Below are 25,147 nucleotides of genomic sequence, written 5' to 3'. Positions count from 1 at the left end.
CCGTAGTAGATAATATTCTTGATCCTCTTCTTCTTGCCTTCCCTCTAGAGATGGCAATGGGTAAATACCCACCGGGTATTACTACCCCATACCCATACCCACGACAAAAAATAACCCCATCGGGTCACCCATATACACTGGTGGGTATGAATTTACCCTAATACACATACCCACGTGGGTATGGGTCACCCATCGGGTCACCCGTACCCACAAAAATTAAACATCTATCAAAATATTATATTATACAAATGTCAAGTATATACATCTAAATACCATTGTAAAATTTCTAGCATCATTTAACCAACCATTCAACACACCAAAGATAATTGGATAAAGTAATAACACTATGACAGTACTACATAGCACATTACATGTTCCATTACATGGTCATTAAATTGTCGTTAGACCTTCTATGACATTATGGCCTAAAAGGTTGTTAAATAGTAAAAAAGATGGATTACTAAAGTCCAAGATCATGCTTGGGCTAAGTTTATATTGGGTATTTTATACCCGCGGGTTAACGGGTATGGGTGAAGGTGGAACGTTCTAATACCTGTTTACCCATTGGGTGAAGATTTTTGCCCAATAGTAGACCCACAGGTAGAATATTTAGCCCACATGCATACCCTAATGGAGTAAATACCCATCGGGTATCGGGTCGCGGGTACCCATTGCCATCTCTACTTCCCTCCTCTTCCCGGATCTTGAGTTGACATGATTTTCTCTCTTGGACTCGTTGTTGAGTGTCTCCTTCTCGTCGTTCGCCTTGCCATTCCCTTTAGCATCGTTGGCCATTTCTTCGGGTTGTTAGATCCAACGGAAGAAACCGGCTCCAATATCAATTAAGTGCACATAGAGGGGGTGAATAGGTGATCCTACAGAAATTAACTTAAAACACAAAAAACTTGGTCTAAAAGTTAGAGTTAGAGCAAATTAAACCAACTTTGAGAGGAGAGAAAGAGATGTTCCCTTCACTTGATTGCTCTGTCATGACATGAACTAGACCTAGAGCAATATAGCAAGTGAGAGTACAAAACTTAGAAGAAAAATCGTAGTAAAGTAAATAGCACAAGAGATGCGACGATTGTTATCCCGTGGTTCGGTCAAGTGTAATATGTTTGCCTACTCCATGTTTGTGACGCCCCAATGGACGAAGGTTGCACCCAACCCCTCTCAAGTGATCTAAAGATCAAACTTGAGTATTACGGTTCTTCCTTATATCTCAGTATCTCGTTTGTGAGTGAGGAAACTTCTCAATTTAGAGTCTCCAACAGCTTTACACAATGATCACAATTAAAACCAGAGTAAGGGAGGGAGAAAGAACACACACGCAAGAGCAAATCACAGCAACACACGCAAGAGATGCAAAGACAAGAGCGCAAGAACACACCGACAGAGTTACAGTTCAAAAACAACGCTCAAATATCTCTAGAATCACCCGGAGGCGTGGTCGCGACGTATCAGAATGTTGTGCAGCTCTTGAGGTGCTTGTGTACTGTTCCAAGGCATGTAGGAGTCTCTTTTATAGCCTAAAAACATAGGAGACGTTAACTTATCCAAATTGAAGTCCGGTGCGTGACTCAACAGACTGTATATCACCCGGGTAGTCCGGTGCGTGACTATGGATATGTTTGGTTGGCTGGCCCAGCGCACGACCAGGTCCATTTGAAACAAGCACGCCATGTTTGGTATCCTGGCCCAGCTTGGGGGTCTAGCTGAGGCGAGCCACATCTGACTTCGTGGCCAGGCCCAATTGAAACGCAGGTAACTTCCTTCGCGCATCAGCCTGGCCCGTGCTCGCCCACTGCGCTAGGGTTCACTCGCCTCTCGAGTTCACTCGCAGACGCGCCGCGGCTCTCGCCTCTCTCGCCTCACGCCTCTTCGGTCGGGCTGCGCGACGCAGGCCGGGTGGGTGCGGAGCCCCAGCAGCGCGTCGGCGTCGGCCAGCGCCGTGTCGTAGGCCACGTGGTGGGACTCCAGCGCCGGGTGCCTGCCCCGCACGCTACCGATCCACGCCGCGTCCTCCTCCAGGAACACGGTCCGCCCCCCGTGGTTCAGCGCCGCCCACATGGGGCTGTCGAGGCCCAGCCCGAACACCAGGAAGTTGCAGGGCGTGCGGCGCTGCAGCACGCGCAGCGCCACCCTGATCTCCTCCGCCGTCTGCTGCGGCGTCGCGTTGGACGTGGCGTAGTGCACCAGCGGCTGCGGCTCCAACAAGCACGAGGGCGATGACGGGACAGGCGACGTGACCAGGGTGCGCGCGGCGAAGACAAGGAGGAAGCCAGCGAGCGCGGCGGCGAGGAGCAGGCGCAGCGCCACGCCGGCCTTGCCCTGCTGCGCGAGCCTGGCGCGCAAGGAGGCCAGGTGGACGTCCTTGCGGGCGTGCGTGGGGCCTTGCCGGAGAAGACGGCGGTGGAGAACAGTGGCATCTTCGGCTACGACTTCATCAACGACGTGAAGACGACGCTCGAGAGGGCGTGCCCCGGCGTCATCTCCTGCGCAGACATCATCATCGCCACAACAAGGGACACCGTTGGCATGGTGAGTGATGAGTTATATGGGCCAGGTTTATTTTGACCAGTCAACCAAATATTTTAGGTTGGCTCATTATATGCGGGCTTCTTTAACTCCGATCATCTCACTTAGTCCGGCTCAGTCTGGATCACGCAACCAAATATATCCACGTCTGGCTCGGGTTCATGTCACCACGTGGATGGCACTGGCATATCCTCTGGCTCACCGCAAAAAGCTCGGATCCTACTGGTGGACCCCTTCCAAAAGCGGGACTGCCTGCTGGCCCAAGTACATGTGCATGCATATCAACGATGCATTGGGGGTGCTTTGGGTTGGGGATGTATCAACGAGATGCGCATTTATCTGGCCGATTGTCTGTGTACCTCTATAACCTTGCAAAATGAACGATGCATTGGGTGGGGACGTGGGGGGTGCTTTCTGGAGGCTTGTTAATGGCAATGCCAATCCCAATCGCAAGCGCGCGTGGTGCCTGATGACGAGCAAGCACGAGGTGCCTCTGGCCGATAACAACGTAACGTAACCGGATAATGGATCGCAAAAGCGTCCCACTTTCCAGACAAGGGGGGCCTTTGGACCGAACGTTGGTTGGTCACTTGGTCTCACTGTCTCAGACTGTCTTTCAGTACGGAGGAAATGTATTTTTGGTGTTCAGTTTCAGCCACGAAGGGAACATGAACAGCTGGGCTTGGTTTCCGGCCGACCGGCCCAGTTCCCAGTAGGAGTACTTACAAGCGGCGAGACCTGTACCCCGCAGATCAGGATCATCATGTTCACGTTCTTGTTATCAATCATGTACTACGCGTACTTCCTTCCCGTACAGTACTGTACAGTACTGGGGCGTGCCAAGATCGCGTGAACAAACTCATCTGTGACAGATGGCCTCTCGTTCGTTGCTGGGACTAGCAAGTACAGCGGGCAACCATTTTGTGTTCTAGACTGCACTGTTCATGTGTTGCTCACCGTTCCTCGCAGAGATCATGTGAGCATGTTGGTTTTTTTTTTCCTCAAGGCCCATCACCAATTCTTCACCGCCAGTCATCACATCCCACGCCTGTTGCATGCAGGATCCCTTCTTGGCGGACGACGGTGAAGAAATAGGGCACCTTCTCGCAGCCACTAGAGTCCAAGACCAGGACATCAAAGGAGCAGCTGCCACTGCACGCGAAGAGGGGACCTATTCCCTTCCAAAGCAACGAACTTTCTTCCGCGGTTTATCTGTTGTAGCGCTTGCCTCCGCACTCGTCACTCACCTAACAGCCTCCATCCCCGCTGTGTTGTTGCATCGACCGTCCCTGGAGATGGATCGGCGGACATCTCAGCAGCAGTGCAGCACGAGCAGGCAACACGAGAGATGGATCGAGTACATGAGCAGCACCTAGACAGGAACTGGACGGACGTGGACAGGAACCGGATGGAGATGGATCGAGTACGTGAGCAGCATGGCAGCACGGGATGCCAAGGGGAAAAAAATGGATTGGCGCCGATGAAAACTGATTTAGTTGCTAAATACTATATTTGAGGCTCTGTTGTTGGAGACCCAAGTTTTATGTCACTCCTAAGTAGATTAGATCGGTTCTACAAATTAAATTTAGGACCTCGGTTTAGGATTCCTTTTTGGAGTTGCTCTAATTAGCTGTAGTGGGATATTTTACGTAGGAAGCATGGCTTAGATAGAACAATTAGGCGAGAGCAAAAATCTCTAAACTACAGTCAACCTGTAGTGGGATATTTTAGATTATTTATTTTTTTGACATAAAAATGATATGGACCAATTAGAGACGACACGTGATAGCAGACGATCGATATCGTTCTTCAATATAACAGTCAATACTGATCAGTTTCGCCTCCAAAGCAAGCCCTAGCGACCCGTCTAGAGAATCGATAAGTCCTAGGTCTCCTCGATCGGTCGTATAGAGAGTCCTCACATGTGAGTCTAACAGCCATGTTGGAGGGTAGGGTACACTTTTCACATGGATCTTTTCACAGTTCTAATGTTTTGTATTAGTACAATAATGCATGATGGGTCTGGCCATCTCCAGCAGAGCGTGTATATGAACGTGCGAAACACTATTTTGCATTGTAGACTATACCGTTTGCAGAGTAGATTTTAAAATATAAAGTGAGATAGGGAGTATGATAGAGAGGCTGATAGGGATAACCTAATATGATACGACTAATTTTGTATCTAACTGAAAGAACAATCAAATTAGTTTTGTTTATGTCTACTAGCATATATTTGTGCTAACGCTACGATTCCGAGAAGGGAAGGGGTCGACAACTGAAAGGGAAATGTACATTTGGATCATTTCTAAGGTGTTTTGGTGATTAATTGCCCAACACAGCACATTGAACTAACATTCTTCATATGAGCATGAACACATGTTTAAATCAAGCAAATTGAAGATGTGAAGTACAAATGAGTTGGATTGAAAGACAAAAAACTGCAACCTTGGGTAAAACTACAAAACCAGGAGGTTTACGTTTTTGAATAAGTTGCACTTACACTATACTATGTTTCTTGCACTTTTATTTGGCTACTAACTTCTTTGTGCAAGTAAAGTGGCATTTCGACTTAGCTTGAGCATATTTCCAACCATTTTGAAAAGAAGTGATAAATGTATGATTCAAGGTCTGAGTCAATTGTTTTTGTTGCTAACTATGTTTATCTAAGTGCTAGAAACCATCATAAAAAAGTCAAAAAGAAGTGAAGGAGTTTGGCTCAAAAGAGACAGAGTGGGCTTCTCCGGACAGTCCGGTGTGCCCCGGACATGTCTGGTGCTGGCCCGGGCAATTGGCCACAACTGGCTGCTCTCAGGTTTTTGCTTTGGCTCGCTGGCTAAAATTTACCAGACAGTCTGGTGTGCACCGGACATATCTGGTGGGCCAGACGACAAACGATCGACAACGCGATCGACGTCGGCCGCGTCAGCACACCAACAGTCAAGAAAGGGTCACCGGACAGTCCGGTGCCTACCCGAAAAGGAAAGCGACCAATCAACCGATCTTGTGACCGTTGCATACCAGAGTGTCCGGTGCACCCACAGACAGAAGGCAATCTTTAGTTTCCAAAGGAAGAAGCAGTCTCCTTGGCTTCTTGGGGCTATAAAAGAGGCCCATATGCGTGAATGCGTCTATACCCGTACACCAAGCATTTTAAGAGCACACTACAGCTCGGAAACTCCGCGGCCACGCTGTTCTAGTGTTTGAGAGAGATTTGAGCACATTTCTGAGCTGTCACTCTGGGTTTTGTTCTTGCGCTCTCCTATTTGTTTGTGTGCGTGTTGTTGCTGCTATTGTGCTCTTGAGTGCGTGATCTCAGTCCCTCTCTTACTCTAATTTTGATTGTGATCATTTTGTGTAAGGCTGTGAGAGACTCCAAACGTGTGGAGATTCCTTGCAAATGAGTTTGATATAAGGAAGAATACCATGACACTCAAGTTTGATATTTGAATCATTTGAGAGTGGTTGAGTGTAACCCTTGACGAAGAAGATCACCACAACATGGAGTAGGCTTTGGCCGAACCATGGGAAAAATCGTTGTGTCTCTTGTCAACTTTACTTTACTTTGATTTCTATTTTCCTTTGAGCTTATATATTGCTAATACACATCTCAAGATAGCAACCAAGTAAAGAGTCCTCCTTTATCTCCTTATCTCATCTAAATTTGGTTTAACTTACTTTAATTTATTTTACAGACTAAGTTTGTATTGTTTTAAACAAGTTTCGCAAGATTACATATTTACCCTCATCTAGATGCTCTCAACGGCAATGGAGCGAGTGAGGAGAGGAGGAGGTGGTGGGCAACGAGGTCGCGGAGAGGGGAGATAGATAAATATACACTAATTCCGTATCCTCTTAACTCCCTCCGCTTGCAAATGAGAGTATGAGACACACCATGCATGGCTAGTTCTTTCAAAGGAAAAACAAAAACCAAAATAATGACGTACGCAATTATGTCGGCGTAGCGTAGCGTAGCCATACCATAGCGGCATAGGCACCTACAAGGTGCAAGCGCATTGCAATTTGCAGAGACAGCCTGCTTTGACGGGACACATCTGCAGTTAGACCTACTTATCAAGAGGTCAAGACCAAGAAAAGATGGTCGTCGACGCCGTACGAGTCGTTGCTCCCGTACCTGGCGCAGGGCCACGTGATCTCGTTCATGGAGCTAGCCGACTGCCTCCTCGACTGTGGCTTCGCCGTCACCTTCGTCAACACTGACTTCAACTTCAACCACCACAGCACTGTCGCGGCCGGCTGCGGCTCGTGAGCGTCGCTGAGACGCTGACGAGATGGATGACGATGCCTCAACGCCTGCATGCAGGAGTCCATGCTGCTGCGTCTCGACGCACTACTCGACGATGACAACGAGCGTCTCGATAGGGTTACGTGATAGGGTTACGTGCGTCGTGGTCGACGTTGGCATGTTGTGGACATTGGATGTGATCAAGTGGGATGTCGTGGAAAAGATGATATAAACAAATGTTATCCATTGAATTTATGTATGTATGGGAAAGAGGATTATCCGGCTATGTGAATCATTGATTTTAATGATGTTAAGTCTAGATGCAATTTATCTGGTGAATTTAATTTGGGTTATGAAATTGGGGTGATTGAATTGTGATTTTTTGCAAAGTTAAAACTGGAGGATTATAGTGTGGTATAAATTAGCCAAAACTATCAGTATACGATTAATAATGGCGTGAATGAGATTAAAATTTGTTTAGTGTCATTGACTGGATTTGAGTTTTTTTAGGTATCGGATATGTGGTACAGGTTTAGCCAATGACAGAAAAATTGCCCAGGAAACAAAATACGGGCGGGTGAAATGACAGAAACTAAGAACAGCATGCGGCAAGCACTCGGCGTGGATCATATACCGGTTGCAAGGTAAAAAAGTTGGTATCGGTCTTTAGGACAGGCACCACATAATAAACCAACATAATAGTAAGAACCTACCTTCGTTTCCACGGCAACCCCGGTATAGTTAACTGGGCAAAATTGCAGGGCCAGTTAAGAAGTAAGAACCTACCCTCCCCTCCTGCCCCGGCCCCGTCCACCACGCCAGCCGCCTCGGCCTCCTCCACGGCGTCCTCCTGCCCGCCCTCCACCGCCATCCTTTTGGTGGCCACCAGACTTCTTGCCATTGCCGATCTTAAAGTCCTCAGGGAGGGGCAGTATGTTGTCCACACATTTGCGGAAGCTGAAGTCATCCACAGATCCATCAGTCCTGCGCACAAAGAAGCAGTGACTTTTCCACACCGGGTGGTTGCCTATCTCAAATGCTTCGACTCCTGCCCCAATCTTCTTAGCAGGTTCAGCATGACCTTTCCTCAGCAAATCCTCCAGCACCATTTGTTCATACTGCAAAAGTTGAGATCCAAATAAGAAAACCATGTGCCCATGAGCAGATATTAATGAAGGCTATGGGTTTATCTACGGGAGATCAATGTCACTACCTTTGTGGCCCATAAGGTCAATTACCTAGTGGGCACAACACAGATAGCAATCATTTTCGACAGCACAATAACCAACTGACAGATTTTTCCATTATTATTCAACTAGTTAGCTACCCGTACATTACTACGGTTTCAATATATCATATAGGTAGACCTTGCTTAAATGAAGTATTTCTTTGAATACAATTATATTTTTTTATTTTCAAACTATTAGTATAATTATATTTAGAATTTCTCAACTTTATATATCACAAACGGGCGTTGGTTTTAGTGGTAAGAGTCGAAGGCTTTGTTCCAGGCAGCCAGGGATTGAATCCCCTCGCCCCACCCCACTTTTTGAAAATTGGAGGAGCTCTCACTAGAAGCGTGGGGACGGGCGGACACAACGCACGAAGAAACTCGTGCTTCAAAGGTGTAGTGATAGTGACTTATAATGTATGCCTGTTTCAGGAAAACTAGTCTGCAATCATGTTAACAAGTCATCTACTTGACTTTCAAGTGCTACCACAGCAGCTGTTTAATTATTTTTTAAACCGGAAACACAAATCATTTTTCAAGTGCTACCGGAAACACAAATTATACAGACTGCAGACTTAAAAACACAAATGAAAAATAATAAGTTTGGGGAAAAAAACTAGTGCCATACAAGAAAAGCAAAGATTAGTACAATTCTTTCCATTTACAATGTACTCCCTCCGTTTCCTTTTAGTTGTCGCTGGATAGTTCAATTTTGCACTATCCAGCGACAACTAAAACGAAACGGAGGGAGTATCATATAACATGGAAGTAATGAGACCCAAAGTATCCTAACTGTCTAAGACCATCTACTGGAGATCCCATTAAGTTTAGCAACACATAACAAAGAAAAAGGGAACAAATCATCATTCTAGTATCACACATAAGTTCGAAAACTGGAAAGAATAACTAAACAAGAATGTTAAGACAGTGATTCATGATTCTGTGGATAGCTCAAAGCTATCAACAGCAGAGATTTATTAAACACCAGAAAAGCACTTGGAACTCTACACTGAAACTACAAGCCCCACTAAGCATATTATAAGTGAATCAAATGGCAAATGGTGTTTAAGATTTCAAAGAGGCGCTGCTTGTGACTGTGATAGCAATGTTAAACATGAAGATTAAACACAAACATATATACAGATCCGAACACCATTTAAAAATATTATTGCATGCATTAAAAAATACTACATATTATCAAAGCTGATAAAACATAACCATAGTCACAAACTTCCCGGATCGATAGGATCGAGGAACGGGGTCGAGGAACGTGGTACGCTACATGTGAGAGATTTTTACATGGCAATAACAAAAATGACCCCGCGTACCCGGGTCGGGGACGACGTTTCCGGGTCGAGGGTCACTACTAGTGTACCAGTTTATTGTGACTATGAACATAACATAGAGACACATGAATTTCCAACAAAGCAAGCCAAATAAGCATATAGGTCCTCGTTTGACCATAAATTTAATCCAACACTTGATTTAACAAATCATACTAATAGCGAGAAACTCAAACAAAGCTAATAAAAAAATGAACCATTCAAGCAAACGGAATGAAAATTATAAGAATTACCTAGCCATAACAGAAGTACAAAACTTAGAAGACCAAACTGCATCATGGTACAAATAAGCAAAACAGTAAAAATAAGATCTTTTCTAGCACATTCATTTTCATAGCTATGACTGATAAAGACAGTGGAGCTGGAAGGGGTGAGAAATAATGCAGGATCCAAATTAGAAACATTCAGAACGAACTAATCAAGTAATTGCAAACCCGCAAAGAATGGATTCGCAAATTAAAACAAATATGATAGGTACAGTAAACTGATGTCTAAGAGCAGCCTTGAATGCACCCCAAACTCAACAGAAGCTTACAAGGTTTAACTAACACTAAAAGTTTATTACACCACGCGCATATCAGATCAAAGGTAAAGGAACAATCTTCTTCGCAACCAAGATAACAACCCTAACCCTCACCTTATTGAACTCAAGCTGCGGCGTCCAGGAGTGGAGCAGAGCGTAGAAGTAGTTGAACATATCGATGGCCGAGGCGAATTCTTTAGGCCCCAGCTTCACAGGCTTGCCCTCCGCCTCCGCTGCCTTCTCCTCATTTGCCTCCTGTGTCACAGGCTTTCCCTCCGCTTCAACTGCCTTCTTCTCATTTGCCTCCTCTGTCACAGGCTTGTCCTCCGCCTCCACTGCCTTCTCCTCATTTGCCTCCTGTGTCTTCCCCTCCGCCGTCTCCTCTACCCTCCCCTTCTCCGCCTCCTTGGCCTCCTCCAACTTCGGCTTCTTCGCCGCCGCCCCTTCCACCTCCGTCTCCTCGCCGCCGCATTCAGCAGCAGGATCGCCTCCTTCCTCCCTCTCTCTCTTCTGACCGGCTGGTGCTGCTGTCGCTACGGCCACCTCCATCTCGGGTTCAGCCATGGCTGGAGAAGCGCGGTCGAAGCGGAGCTCCACCACCCGTCGGCGTTGGCGGTGTTCCTGGATCGGGTTCGCCTAGGGTTTGATGCTCGGTGGTTTGGAGACTTCCGTCCGAGGCGAGAGGGTTTATGAGTAAGCGAGTTGCGGCGTCGGGGCCGAATGGTTTGCTGAAAGCCCAGTGTGGCCTTGTGAAGCCCACAAGATAGAGCCCAAGAGAGGAGCAAGGACGAATCGTGCTCGTGAGTCGACAAGTCAAGGGATGCGCTTTACCGACGGCGACGCGTACAAAAGCGGTTATCGAAGCTACCGGAGATGCCACTCCCCGCACCGTTCCGAGTTTTCTCCCCACCCACCTCCGCGGCTGCCAGTCCCGCCGGAGCGCAGCGCGCGCTGCTCTACGGACGCCGCGCGCCGTTCGCGGGAGCGCTCCTGTTTTTCAGCATCGGCGCCGTCAGCGCTGCGGTCGCGTTCAGGACAGGGTGCGCCATCTCACACCGACGTCCCCCCTTCCTCGGGTAACTTCCTACTCCCTCTCTCGATGTCCCTTGAGCATCTTTGGCTGATGCAAGGAAAAGCACTCGCATTCCCATGGGTCATGGGTTCGCGAAATTTGGTGCTGCCGCAGTTTACTACATTAGATTCAGTGTGGATTTAATTTGTGGATCACATATGACATATATGTACGCCAGTACTTCCTGTTTCAGAAAGCTGGTGCTAAATGGAGCTAGCCTCGAACCTGTCAGGCTGTAATGATCGTAGCTTGTAAACTCTAGCCACCATCTGCACTAAAACAGATGGGTATAACTTTGAGGTTGGGAAGAAACGCCATTACTGTGGTAGTTTGATTCTCGGTGTCGGTGGCGACGAGGATCACGGTGGTGGCCTTCACTTTACTAACCGTGTTGAGATAGATCAGATCTCATGTGTGTTCGAGAAAGGGGTACGGCGAACGTTGGTTCAGGCATTGACCCTCTTCCTTGTTTTATATACGCAATGTGAAAGGGGCCACAACCGAACTACTGAGTACTGACTGCATAGGGATAGATCAGATCTTATATGCGTGTTTGGGAAAGGGTATGGCGAACTTGGTTCATGTATCAGTCCTATTCTTTTTTTATTTCTGCGATGTGAAAGGGGCCCACAATTCGAAGGTTGTTGTGCCTCCGATCAGAGCGTGGAAGGTGGGTTTGACTCGGTCCCTTGACCAAGACGGATGAGATCAACTCAACAATTTTTTTCTAAATTTCTTAACTAAAACTTTGAACCTTAAATTTAAAACTTAGCAAACACTAACTTAATTCCTCAAATTTGTATAATTATTGTTCTTAAGGAAATGCAATAAGAAAAGAATAAAACATTTGCACTGTGCACATTGTTCTTTGGCCTAAATTGGCTCTAATGATCGAAGGTTGTGTAGCATCTATGGTTAGGGTCCCAGTACCATTGCTAGGCTCTAATGATCATAGCTCATAAGCCCTAGCCACAAGATGCACTCAAACAGAGACCTATACCTTCGGGGGTTGGGAGGAGACGCCATTAAGGTGGTAGTAGTTCGACTCCCGGTAATGGTGATAGTGAGGATTACGGTGGCGTTCTTCCCTTCACTAACTACGTAGAGTAGAGATAGATCGGATCTCAGGTGTGTGTTCAGGAAAGGGGGTACGTCGAACATTGGTTCACATGACGGCTCTCTTGTTTTGTACGCGCGGTGTGAAAGGCAGCTGCAACCAAAAGGTTGTTGCACCTTTGATTAGAGCGGGGGAGGTGAGTCTGACTCAGTCCCTTGACCGGGCCAGATGAGATCAACCCAATAGGACCTCGACAGTTTCACAACAAGGGCGGCTTAGAACTTGATATATGTAATATGTATGGAAGTGAGACAAATTAGAGTTGAATGAAGATGCATCATTGTCATGGAACTCATGGATGCATTAATGTTAAATTCTTCATTGTGATTTTGGAAAGATTACTACTAGGCGTGATTTGTGGGGATTTGTAAGATCATATAGACTACCATTGGGCGACTTAGTTGGCACAATGTCTGTTTAGAGTTCCAACACCCATTGCTACAATTGAACTAGTGAATTACTAGCGAGAACGTAGGTATGAGACCGTGATCATGTGGTATTAAATGTAGCATGATGCTATGGAAACCTTGGAGGGTAGAAAAGCTGATTCTCATGACATAGTATATCCAGGTACATGTAGTGAATCCAAGATTGAGAAAGTTCAATGATATAATTTTTTGCAGGGCAAGAGGTCTCAGTTCCACTAGAATGGAGTCAGCTTCGACCACAGTGCCATCCATTGTCGTGTATGTGACAGTTCCAAACAGGGAAGCAGGTAACTGGTGCCTAACTTTCTTTGCTGTTAGTGCCTTTTAGCTTGTGGGCATCCAATATTTGTCCACTTGATTAGTTAGTGCCTTTTAGCTTGTGGGCATCCAATATTTGTCCACTTGATTAGTGTTATTTTTCTAAGGTTTTTCCTTGTTGTTGTTATTATTATTGCATATTTTCTGTGAATATTGCTGGGTTTTGCTTTAGTTGTCATAAATAACTTATCTCACATCTATCACAGGGAAGAAGCTGTCACAGAGCATCATCAGCGAGAAGCTTGCTGCTTGTGTCAATATAGTACCTGGTTCGATTTCTGTTTTTTCATCGTTCATTCTTTTTAAAAATTTTGACATCATGAACACAGTGCACAAGAAAATGTGATTGTTCATTTTTTTCAGTTATTTGTCTTCCTAGAATGGAAAATGTATGATGTATAATTACTGATAACAGCACTAGAAGATATAGACCTACTTATGTTATAGTTTCTGGGGCAAGGGGAGTCTTGGGCTCTTGCCTCTTCGTCTTCCAAAAAATAATATTTTTGCTGAATATTAAAGACTAAATATTGCCATTTCTGAATTAGTTGGCAGTTTTCACTTTTAAGTTGTGCCAAGTGATGCAAAGCTACGATACATCTGTAAGGGCTGGTTTGGTGGAAGGGAAATTGGAGGAGATCCATGGGGGAGGAATTCCCTTGCTATTCAAAATTGAGTGACCTTATAAGAAAACACAGTACTAGGTTTATGTTGTTCGGTGTTCGCCCTGACCTATAGGTTGAGGGAGGCTGAGTATATATAGGACAGATACTGCCATCAGGATAGGATTACAACATGACAGGAAGTCCAACTCAATTACAACCATCTTACCCGACTCTTATTCTAACTCTGGAACAGATCAAACCTGATTCTATACTATCTTTAACTAGAATCAGTTAAAGTCTTCCTCTAGTAGAGCATCTCCAATAACGTGCCCTATAAAAATGCCCTATAATTTGAAAATGAGTACTCCCTCCGTCGCAAAATAAATTTTGTTTTACCTTTTTAGTTGATTCATACAATAATTAATGTATTTGTTTTATATATGTCAATATGTGTCTAGATTCATCATCATCCATTTGAACCTAGAAATACAAATCAAGAGGTAAAACGACTAATATTTTGGGACGGAGGGAGTATAATTTATAGAATTTAGGGCACCAACAAAATATCCTGCTCCAACAGTGAAGCCCCAAATCTATATTACAGGGCGGCCCGCTACGGTGTAGTATATTTGAGGCATTTGAGAAGGTGTCCTATAATTTTTTGACCAAATTTTATAAAATAAGGCATTGTTGGAGTAGTTTTTTTCTGTGTAGAGCTCTATATTTCAATTTGAGACCCCGTTTGAGGCATTGTTGGAGATGCTCTTATAGAACAACCATGTGGACCCTTGATCTGATATGACCGTAGCCTGATAAGCACATTCTATTCTACCACCCCCCTCAATCATAACTTACATAATTTAAAGATTTTCTCTAAATAAAGCCAATTTCTGCATAGTTTGTGCCTTGGTAACCATCTATGACTTGACCTTTTGTAGATATGATTCTGACCTCCAAAAGTTCTCTAGCTACTTTCTTTCATGAAATAAAAATCAATCTTAACATGCTTCGTACAATTATGAAATATTTGATTTGTTGTAAGATAGGTTGCTCCAATATTGTCACACCAAATTCTTGTAGCAAGAGGACAAGAAACCTTCAGTCCTTCTAAAAGGAACTGCACCCACATCAATTTTGCAGTGGTGTTAGCTATAACTTTATATTCAGCTTTAGTACTTGACCTTGAGACTGTGGGCTGCTTGTGAGCACACCAAGACACCAAAATCTTTACCAAGATATACTGCAAAATCTCTTGTAGAGCGCCTATCATCAATGTCACGAGTCCATCTGCATCAGAAAAGACACTCACATGCATAGGAGACTTTACTATTTTTAGACCATGTTGAAGAGTAAACTTGGCATATCTAAGAATCTCTTCACAACGCTCATTGATGAGTGTTAGGTGCATGCAAAAACTGGCATACCTTATTGACTGAAAAACTTAAATCAGGTTGTGTCAGAGTTAAGTGTTGTAAGGCACCCACAATGCTCCTGTATCTTGTTGCATCTTATGGCTCTAGCAACTTTACCTTCACCAATCTTTAACTAGTTAGGTGCTCGTGCGTTGCAACGTCACACATGACAGACCGCGATGACATTCTAGAGCCTCAGCAGTGTATGTTGTCACTAATGGTGTCATCTTCAACCCACTATCTGGGCTAACAAGCCCCTGCTGTGAGCTTGTCGAGGCAAATGGGAAGTGCGACAAGATGCAAGCTTGTTGCAGAGGAAAGGCGACGACGTGGCATGAGAGGAAACCACGCCAACGAGAGGAGAGAGGAGCGAAGCATCGCGAGGTCGTCAGAAAGAATGAGGTGGCGACGAAGGAGTGCGTCGTGGAGGGACTGGAGGCACTAGAAGTTGGCCTACACATGCGAGGAGGACCAAGGAGGCAAAGTCGGAGTAGCACACTACAAGTTGATTAAAAAATATTGGGAGATTTTTGCAAAAGTCTTGTTTTTGTTTAGATTACAATGCCTATAGAGAAACTGCAGTTAATATGTGGTCACTGGTCACCTATAAACAACGACCACTCTTCTAGAACAGTCTATGGAGAAAAAACGAGTGCAAGGTGATTAGATAAATTTATCATGTCAAGAAAGAATGGAATTTCAAGGTTTGGTGTTAGATATAAAAGTTGGCAATTAGAGAAATATCAAATAGTTTTATAGACCAAATTATCTCCAATGATGAGCATCTTCCATAAACCATAACTGAACAACAATAACGTTCGGTTGAGAGGCAATACAGATTAAAAACAAGCTTGCTGCAGCTACAGAAATCATCAAGGCTGGGATGAAAATCGACTGAGCATATTTTTTTTCAGTGAAGGCGGTGAAGGCAGTTGGGGCGAGGATGGCTCGGGCGGCGTTGAAGGCGGGATGGTTGCACATGGCTTGGGAAGGGCGGCGATGGCTCGGACGCCGCAACGCGTGGGGAGTGTGGCGGGGACTCGGGCGGCGTCGAAGTAACACCACGCACTGCGTCAATGGGAGGTGGGCGTCGAACAGGGCGAGGATGGCTCGCGCGGAGTTGACGGATTTGATGGCGGCATGGTGGCACAGCGCGTGGGAAGTGTGGCGGGGGCTCGGGCGGCATTGAAGGCGGGATGGTGGCGCAGGGCTTGAGAAGGAGATCGCGTGGAGAAGGGCGGCGATGGCGTGATGGAGGCGCCGCGCGTGGGGAGTGTGGCGGGGGCATGGTGAAGCTGGGTGTGGACGCCCTCACTAGATACATATGGATTAGTAGAGATTTCTATGAAGTACCGAGTTGAGTTGTGGTGGGTTGCAATTCATCGTTCCAACTCTGTTGAGCAAATCTGAAGCATACTTAGTCTGAGACAAATGGATACCATCATTTTTTTGACCGTGAAAACTGTAGGGGAATCCCCTACAGCGACGCAAATTTTATTAAAACAATAAGGCAAAAGGAGGAGGGAAGAGGGTAGAGTACAGGAGGACTGTACAAACAAAGGAAGAGAAAAGAAAAGGGAAGGCTAAACCAAACCTGACTTACCTAGGAGGAAAGGGAAGCAAAAAGGAAAGAAAGGAACAAAACCCACAAACCCGGCAAAGATCAAGCCGAGCAATCTCCACGGGAAAAGAAACTACAAAGAGAGGAGCCAAATGCTCACAAGACTCTTCACGGCAGGGGGCATTCTAAGTGTCTGCAGCTCCACGGTCTGAATAAAACCACGCTTCTAGCCTAGAAACATGAATACCATCATTAGCTGTTTGTACCTCAATGCCAAGAAAGTAGTGCAGTTGATCTAGGCCTTTCAACGCTAAATCAGCACTAGATTGCGAAATAGGCATCTTCTTTGTAGATTCCATCTCATCTGCAAGAGATTTCATCTTGGTAATATATTCTAACATAGCCATGTTACCTTTTCTAGTTGTTGTCAGGGCGATCCTCGTGTTCATAGTCCTTGTCGTAGACTGGGATGCATAAGTCTTTTGGAGCTCAAACCACACCTCTTGGGGGATCTTGTAGGTTGAAACTTGACTCATGACTTCTTGAGCCATGGAGGTCATGAGGGAACTGAGGATATGCTGGTCGAGCGTCGTGTGTACTTTGGATTGGTTACTCGAAGAATCGTCGCCTTTCTTGGTGATGATATTCTCTTTTGGTGCAACAGCCGAGCCATCGAGGTAGTCCTATAGCTGCGCACCCCTGAGGATAGGTAGAAGTTACGCCTTCTAGAGCGCAAGTTGTTCTTAGTAAGCTTCACCGCCACGGATTGCCCTAGTTGGCACAATAGAGCTTGAGGCAGACGCCATGGAGACTTGTTGTCGACTAAGGCTCTAGAGGTGGGTGTAGGAGTTGGCTTTGATTACCATATAAGAAAACACAACACCAGGTTTATGTTGTTTGCCCTGACTTATTAGGCCAAGGGGGTTGACTATATATAGGGCAGAATGCTGCCATCAGGATTACAATTTGACACAGGGAGTCCAACTTGTGTACGATTATCTTAACCGACTCCTCTCGGACAGATCAAACCTGATTCTATCCTATCTGTAATCATAGTTTGTTAAGATCTTCCTCTATTATAGAACAACCGTGTGGACCCCTAATCTGATATGTCTGTAGCCTGATATACAAGCACATTCTATTCTAAGAGACCTTGATAACACTGTATTGCCAGTATAGCTTGTAGCCTTGTATAAGAGCTTAAGTACTAAACTGTGGCATAGTCCTTAGGTCCTATAATACGATGCATTCTAAAAATTTTAAGATGACTTAAGGCATTACTCAAATGAAGCATGTACCCATGGATTAAACCCAATTAAGAAGTTTCTTCTCAAATTATGGTTTCCTTTTTAACAAATTTTGCCAATTCTGAGCATGCTCACCACGTGGAATGCCTTATATTTTATTATAAATTTTAGAAGTCATAATACGCTATATTCCAGGACGGAGTTAGTAGGGCACATAGCTTACTGAAACGATTAGTTAAACTCATGCATTAAATATAAACTTTGCATATCTAGCTTCAGGCAACCCAGAGTCAAGATAGTCATAAACATAAATGAAGATTGCAGAAGAAGAAGATATGAGGCCGCCTGGCCATAAAAAATGATCAGTAGAATTGCATATAATGTAGTCCTTGCTGTTCATTTGAGTGGTTATTATGAATATCTTACTATGTGTTGTTTATACAACATCTGTAATAGAATGTGCACTTTTCTTTGAAGTGGTGAAATAAACTGAGGTCTCCCATACCTTTTTCAGGCATTGAATCCGTGTACTGGTGGGAGGGAAAGGTATGGTGCTAAGATTTGCATGCAGACTGAATAGATTAGATGATATTTGCTTGTACCTATATGCTATCCCCGAAATTTCTAAAATCTCTCTTGAAAAACTGTTCCCTGTTTATCGAACTAAGCATATCTGATAAGAATCTGCCCCTTTTCAGGTACAATCTGATGCTGAAGAATTACTCATCATCAAGACCAGGGAATCACTTCTGGATGCCTTGACTGCACATGTCAAAGCCAATCATGAATATGAGTAAGCTCTCCATCCAGTTTTCCGATGCTGTTTTTGTTGTGCAATGCTACCCTTGTTTTGGGATTTACGTGAAACTCGTCTATGCAGTGTTCCTGAAGTTATTGCTCTGCCCATAACTGGTGGTAACACCAAGTATTTGGAATGGATCAAGAACAGCACCCGGGACAAGTGATCTCTTTTTTTTTGGAGCTCGACATAATGCGATGATCGAAGTGCCCATGGCTCCTTAGCTCTTCCAGTGGCTTGCACACAAGGGTGTATCCTCTCTTGACCTGGACATCTCAATTACGTTGCTGTACCGAATCCATATCTACCATCTTCAGGTAACAAGTGATTTGGTGTCCCGTGTGGGTAATCCAAATGCATGCATTGCTCTGAGTATTGACAGGTTGGCTAGTGTAACGTGTAAGTCCAAACCAGATCGTATCCAAACATGCGTATTGTTGGTCTTTGATCGATATTTGGGCCGAGTTTTCTGCTGGTGTGCCTGAAACTGATGTTGCGTCACCGACTGTTCAATTACTATAACATGTTCGCTTTTTACGTGATGATTTTACCCAATGGTTTGTTGATATTTTCAATTCTTGCACTCAGTCCGTCCACGAAAGAGTCGTCAAACTAAACTAGTTTAAATTTGACCGAATTTATAGTAAATGGTGTTGGCATTTATTCTTTAACTAGAGTTACTATTAAAATATATTTTATAATCTATTAATGATACCTCTTTTATATCATAAAAAGGCAAAGAGCAAATATAATTTCAGTCAACTTGAACTTCTTTCACTTTTGGGTTTTGGGAAAACAAGAATTGCATTCTTGTGTGTGTGTTGGTGGGGCAGTCCTAGTATACCATCTAGGCATCTAGTCTATCTAGGAAGTCTGGACTGTGAATGTTTAAGAGCAGAGAATAAGAGAATTTTATGCTGAAGACAGTAGCCCACCACAACGTGATCTGGCCGGTGGCCGACCACGACGAGATCGCGCTCGTCAGGATGCTGGACGTTCATGCACGGGACGGGACGAGACGTGTCCTGCTGTGGCGTGGCGTGCGCCGGTGCCGCAGCTACGATATTCACCCATTCCACGTGAAAATCACACGGATTGCATGGCAGCTCAACGGCGCCAGCGGATCGGCCGCCAGGCATTTCCGTTCGAGCCTCTACGCACGGCCTGGGCCTGGACTACGTCTGAAATGGTACACGTTCAGAGATACGGTCAAGTGACAGCTTGTGAATCGCATCGCCATCCTCTCGCGTATCCATGACAAGGCAGCTTTTGTACTGTGCTGTACACGCTCGTGAGTCTGACACTGTCGACGTACGAATTTGATGCAGCACCTCCAAATTTTAACCTCTCGAAACAGGCCAATAGCCATACATTATAGGACACAAACGAAAACAAGAGCCATTACGTGATTCTCTAGCTACCCGTGACGAAACAGTTTTTTTCCCCGGGTCACGTCCGTTATTGCAGAGTGCAGACAACGTAGCATAGACTAACAGGACAACTAACTGCACACCGACCGATGCGGCAGCCGCAGCGCGTCTCCTCCTTCCTCCCGTGCATAGGGCACGGACGGATTCAGGGGCTCAGTTGCAGGGCTCCCTCGCGAACCCGACGCGCGAGCCGGCGACGTCGACGACGACCCGCACGTTCTGCTGCTGAAGGTTGGCCACCACGTTCACGACGGCGTTCACGTTCTGCGGCGCCTCGGCCATGGCCAGGCACGCCAGCGGCGTGGCGCTGCTGTGGATCAGCGTGTTCTCCATCGGCAGCGTCAGGTCCACGCCGCCGTCCATGTGCAGCGTCACGGGCGGCGCGCCGCCCGCCGCCACCTCGTCCGTGTTGAAGCACGTGTCGAACGCTCCCAGCGACGTGTACCCGCTCGGCGCCGCCACCTGCCGCCGGAACTCCTCGCGCAGCGCCGCGTACACGGGCGCTGTCCACCGCGTGATCACCGTGCCCGAGTCGATCACCGTGCCGGCGCCGGTGGCCGGGTCGAACGCGAACGACCCCGCGGGGACCTTCACCCAGGTCCGCCCCACGCTGAGCCCCGTCACGTTCACGTAGTAGAGCGACGGGCGGTGCGGGTTGGTCAGCAGCGGCGTGTACCGGACGTTCCTGGGCTGCCCGGCGGCGCCCAGCCGGAGGGAGCCGGAGAAGTAGTAGGACCTGTAGCTGGGCAGGCAGTAGGAGAAGACGCCGTTGTACCTGCTCCCGGTCTGGGACAGCAGAGACATGGGGCCCCGGCCGAGGCCGAGGAGCCCCTGCTTCGGCAGGTTGGTCGTCGGCCCGGCCACCGCGCCCACGCACCCGAACGCGTAGCCGGCGATGGCGTCCTTGCCCAGGCGCAGCGTGTCGCTGCCCAGCGACGCCTGGAACGAGGTGTCCGCGAACGGCTTGGAGAAGGCGCACGCCGGCAGCGGCGCCGAGGCGTCCTGGTTCGCCGGGCACGGCTGGCCCTCGAAGAGCGGGCACCAGTCGGAGGCGCACGGGAGGGAGGCGTACGAGGAGGAGCTGGCCGGGATGAAGCGGCTGCCGGCGGGGCACGTGTCGCACGGCGCGCAGTGCGACCAGGTGGCGTCGGCGCTGGTGTCGAGCGCGAGGAGCAGCTGCTGGACCGGGGTGCCGAGCCCCGCGCGGACGACGTACGAGGGCGGAGTCTGGCCGGAGGCGACGGGAGCGGAGGTGACGCCGCCGGACGAGGCCGCCTTGGATGAGAGGAAGAGGAGCCGCGCGTCGTCGGCGCGGGCGAGCGCGATGATGGACTCGAGCGGGGACGGGGACGGCGGGTGCACGTTGTGGTACACGGAGAGGTCGGCCGCCGAGACGGCAGTGGCTGCGACGAGGAGGAGGAGGAGGATGGTAGTAGTGGTAGTCGCCATGCCGATGGACGGAGGGAGCTTAGCTGGGCAGAGTGTGAGAGTGATGAGTGTGCGAGGTGGGTTTATATAGCTGGGTTCTCGGAGTGCGTACTGCGATGGTGATGCTTTAGCTAGGATTTTGGTTATTTATTCTTTTATTTAATAAGGGAACTCATTTTTAATTTCAGATAAGAGTGTACATCTGGCAATCTTGTTTTTGGCGCGGCCAAATCCCCTAGGGGCAAGGGAGGGTGTTGGGGGCCTTCGGCTTACGAAGGTCCTCAAAAACAGGATTTAACAGTATTTCTGGAGTATAATGTGTGAACAGGTATCTTCGGACTCGAGTCGGTATCACAGTAGGAGAAGCCCAAAATAATACGAAGGTTGATACAGCGCCGAAGATGTGAGCGGGAAAGCTTCGGCGTGGTAGCAGAAAATGAAACCGACTTAAAGATGAAAAGGCTATTCAGACCTCGGTGGATTACTGTAGAATTATTACCAAATGTAAAGGGCATGAATGTAATTTTGTATGGGCTGTGTCACGTGCCTATAAATAGGTGAACAGTACCCCCGTATTGTTCACGCTGATTTGGCATTTGCTTTTGCGTCACACCTGTACTTTCATCTCCTTCCAAACTGAAGGTACATTTGTAATTCGATGTAATTCCTGTTTCTCCATAATAATAATGCAAAAATAAGTTGATAATAATATATAATTGCCTATGTTATCCTTCATATTCTTTATGATTCATTCTTCGTCATCGTATGCTGTGTTTATGAAGGTACGTCCTTCATAACCTTCGTCCGAAAACCATTATATCCTAAGGGAAATAATGCTTTAAAGGACGAAGGACTTTACCGATTAACATTTTCTGTGTTGTCTTGTTCTTAACTCATAGCATTTGAGAACAAGTCCCCAACATTGGCGCCCACCTCCGGTGAACTCACTTTCACTCTTTGAGTTTTTGAACACCTTCGGCGATCATAAACCTTTGCTATGGCGCCGAAGAAAGCTTCAGCAACTGGGGCTGCAGCTCTGCAACCGCTGTACCACAATCAGGAGACTGTCTCCCTTCGGGAGGCCCGAAGCCAGAAAAGGAAGGCTGTTAGCCCGACACCGCCAGAGGATGAGATAGACCAAGAAATCAGAGACATGGAGATGCTTCATCAACAGGTGCAGAGGAAGAAGGAAAAGATGGCCAGGCTAGCTGAACTGCAAAGGCAGATAGACGAAGCCTCTGAAGAAGTTCGTCATCTTACTCATGATGAGCAACACCGAAGGCCTCAGCACCAAGACCTTCATCAGGAGGGTTTCCTCAACGAAGATGACTGGTATGACAATTTCCATCATGGGAATTTTGTTTTTGATGATGCTTCTCCTCTGTCCGCTGAGCTGCAGGCTACACCTTGGCCTCCGTCCTACAAGCCGCCTCAGCTTCCCATATTCGATGGCCACTCAGACCCGAAGCAGTTTTTGATGAGCTACGAAGCAACAGTATCTTCGTATGGTGGCAATGCTGCAGTCATGGCCAAATCTTTTGTTATGGCTGTCAGGAGTGTTGCTCAAACCTGGTATTCCTCCCTTCGACCAGGAACGATCACTTCATGGCAAAAGCTGAAGGACTTGTTGTTAACCAGCTTCCATGGGTTTCAAACGAAGCCGGTCACTGCTCAAGCTCTATTCCAGTGCACCCAGGATCACGAAGAATACCTTCAGGCGTACGTCCGGAGGTTCTTGCGTTTAAGGGCACAGGCACCAACAGTGCCCAACGAAATTGTCATTGAGGCCATGATCAAGGGGCTTCGGCCAGGACCTTCAGCTCAGTACTTCGCTAGGAAGCCTCCTCAAACTTTGGAGAAGCTGCTCCAGAAGATGGACGAATATATTCGGGCCGATAATGATTTTTGTCAAAGAAGGGAGGAGGCTTTCAGGTTTTCTGAAATGACCAGGGGCTTCGGAGGAAGATTCTATCCGAGGCACGTTAGGTCAATCCATAACTCTACTCAAAATGATGATAAGGGGAGCCAGCAGCAAAGGCCACAGTGCTCCTCACAGGCTTCGGGGCAACAGCAAGGCTCCTTCCGACCACCAGTTCCAAGAGGCAGAGGCGCCAGGGGCTTCGGCGGAAGATTTGGAGATCAACCAAGAAGAATTTTTTGCTTGTTCTGTGGTGAGAACAAGGGCCATACCACCAGGATGTGCCATGTTACCATCCAGAAGCAAAAGGAAATAGCCGAAGCTGTGACACAACAGGCTCAGCCGAAGAAGGTCATGCACACTGCTTCGTATCATTCGCCTTACATCCCAGAATATGTAGGCAACCACCCTGCAGTTTCTGTTGCTTCGGTGAGTCAACCTCGAGCTTCCTGGCAACAGCCTCCGCCTCCACCACCGCTGCAACAAGGCCAACAGCCAGAAGGGAGCCAATATGCTCCACACCAAAGGGACTTCAGAGAACAGTCCGAAGCTCGCACAGTCAACAGCACTGTGCCAGAGTCGAAGCACATCTATTAACAAATATCCTACCTTGATAGCAGTCTTTTTCATTCAGTTTTATTTTTTGTGTAATAAAGGACATTTTTCAAATTTCATGTAATAGTTTCGTTGTTTGCCACAAGGAAAATACATTTTCTTCACAGGCTTAAGTCATTGAAGCTTAAAGATTTGCGATAACAAGGAGGACCTTCGAATTATCAAAAAATTCTTCGAAGCAACAAAAAGTCGTTCTAAGGAACACAGAGTAAGTTTGCTGAAGTCACAAAAAGCCGTTCCAAAGGGAACGCAGTGTAAGTTTTCTGCTCCAAAGTCGTTCCAAAGGGAATGCAGAGCTTACAGCGAAAAGTCAACGCTGATACCGCCTAAGTAAAAGGCGAAGCGCGAAAAGTCAACGCGAATACCGCTGAAAGTAAAAGGCGAAGAAGCTCCTAATGTAGGCTTACAGCGAAAAATAAACGCTGATTCCGCTGAAGTAAAAGGCGAAGAAGCTCCTAAGGGAGGCTTATAGCAAAAAGTCAACGCTGATTCAAAAAGATTATTTGTTTTATCGCAAGGATGTGTGCGTATCTTCGGAATAAACACCATCTTACATAACATAACATCATCACATCATTTCGCATAGCATAAGCATCATACATCATGCTGCATATGGCACAAGAGGGGGACACAATGTCGATCTTCAGAAGAATGTTTTGGAAAAGGGGGAAATCATGCTAAGTCGCAAGGAGATACATTATTGATCTTCGGAAAATAACTTCACGAAGCTTGGATATTATTCATCAGAACACTACGGATATTGTTGTGACAAATAAAAATTCTTCTTCACGAAGCATGAAAAGAAGGGAAGGTGTTTTTTCGTCAAAGACTCAAAAACGGTACGTATGTAAAATTTCATGCATCGTAAAGAATTGAACAATAAAAACAGGTATATTATATTCAAGGTTATAAGATGTTACACATGTTACATTTCAGAAGTTTTTACAATAGTACTTAATCTTCTCTCAGAACAACTTCCGCAGCCTCGTTCAGGAGCCGATTAACAACTTCATCCATGATAGCTTCAGCCATCTTTTTAATTTCGTCGTCTCCTTTCGAGTGAGGGCCCGGAGACGCTTTAGTAGGATCTGAAGGAGGACAGGATACGGCTACATTGCTATTACAAATTGCGAACGAAGTTTAAAACCAAAAATTACAACACAATAAAAACCATTAGTTAATACCTATTTGCCCTTCGGGCTCTGCGCTCTTCTCAGCAGCCTCAGCCACTTCTCTAGCATCGTGAATGCCTTTCTCGCTTTTTTGGATAATTTCTCGAGCCATTTCTCGACCACCATTGTCCCAGACATCGGTGAAAA

At 46.4% G+C, this 25,147-nt stretch overlaps 4 protein-coding genes across 4 annotated transcripts; 1 reads left to right on the top strand and 3 right to left on the bottom strand.

Annotated features, from left to right (window-relative positions):
• Positions 1–1,833: 1,833 nt before the first annotated feature.
• Positions 1,834–3,799, bottom strand: LOC103644460 (glucuronoxylan 4-O-methyltransferase 1). The gene is made up of 3 exons (XM_008667663.1): positions 3,786–3,799; positions 2,898–3,031; positions 1,834–2,495 (listed from the first exon to the last, which is right to left on the bottom strand). The coding sequence occupies exons 1-3, from the start codon at positions 3,797–3,799 to the stop codon at positions 1,834–1,836; spliced, it is 810 nt and encodes a 269-aa protein (XP_008665885.1).
• Positions 3,800–7,397: 3,598 nt separating this feature from the next.
• LOC100278469 (uncharacterized) lies at positions 7,398–10,503 on the bottom strand. The gene is made up of 2 exons (NM_001371711.1): positions 9,993–10,503; positions 7,398–7,899 (listed from the first exon to the last, which is right to left on the bottom strand). The coding sequence occupies exons 1-2, from the start codon at positions 10,440–10,442 to the stop codon at positions 7,564–7,566; spliced, it is 786 nt and encodes a 261-aa protein (NP_001358640.1). The 5' UTR covers positions 10,443–10,503; the 3' UTR covers positions 7,398–7,563.
• LOC100304379 (uncharacterized) lies at positions 10,123–18,919 on the top strand. Its single transcript, NM_001165816.1, has 6 exons — positions 10,123–10,954; positions 12,691–12,782; positions 13,020–13,082; positions 18,153–18,184; positions 18,337–18,431; positions 18,519–18,919. Exons 1-6 carry the CDS (start codon positions 10,752–10,754, stop codon positions 18,601–18,603), a joined length of 570 nt encoding a protein of 189 aa, NP_001159288.1. The 5' UTR covers positions 10,123–10,751; the 3' UTR covers positions 18,604–18,919.
• An 823-nt stretch (positions 18,920–19,742) lies between these two features.
• On the bottom strand, positions 19,743–21,342 carry LOC100192462 (Aspartyl protease AED3). The gene has a single exon (NM_001137682.2). The coding sequence runs from the start codon at positions 21,314–21,316 to the stop codon at positions 20,021–20,023; it is 1,296 nt and encodes a 431-aa protein (NP_001131154.2). The 5' UTR covers positions 21,317–21,342; the 3' UTR covers positions 19,743–20,020.
• Between the last annotated feature and the right edge of the window lie 3,805 nt (positions 21,343–25,147).

This window comes from Zea mays, chromosome 1 (assembly GCF_902167145.1).
Source record: "Zea mays cultivar B73 chromosome 1, Zm-B73-REFERENCE-NAM-5.0, whole genome shotgun sequence".
Lineage (NCBI taxonomy): Eukaryota > Viridiplantae > Streptophyta > Magnoliopsida > Poales > Poaceae > Zea > Zea mays.
This window is presented reverse-complemented; position numbering and strand designations above follow the sequence as displayed.

Bases quoted from the DNA above. Each gene is read 5' to 3' on its own strand.
- LOC103644460 (XM_008667663.1), bottom strand. The intron at 2,496-2,897 runs GTACACAGACAA...ATGTCTGCGCAG, and splicing joins CATTTTGCAAGGTTATAGAG to GAGATGACGCCGGGGCACGC.
- LOC100304379 (NM_001165816.1), top strand. From the start codon at position 10,752: ATGCCACTCCCCGCACCGTTCCGAGTTTTCTCCCCACCCACCTCCGCG. The intron at 13,083-18,152 runs GTTCGATTTCTG...TACCTTTTTCAG, and splicing joins TTGTGTCAATATAGTACCTG to GCATTGAATCCGTGTACTGG. The intron at 18,432-18,518 runs GTAAGCTCTCCA...TCGTCTATGCAG, and splicing joins AAAGCCAATCATGAATATGA to TGTTCCTGAAGTTATTGCTC.
- LOC100278469 (NM_001371711.1), bottom strand. From the start codon at position 10,442: ATGGCTGAACCCGAGATGGAGGTGGCCGTAGCGACAGCAGCACCAGCC. The intron at 7,900-9,992 runs GTGAGGGTTAGG...CAACTTTTGCAG, and splicing joins CGCAGCTTGAGTTCAATAAG to TATGAACAAATGGTGCTGGA.
- LOC100192462 (NM_001137682.2), bottom strand. From the start codon at position 21,316: ATGGCGACTACCACTACTACCATCCTCCTCCTCCTCCTCGTCGCAGCC.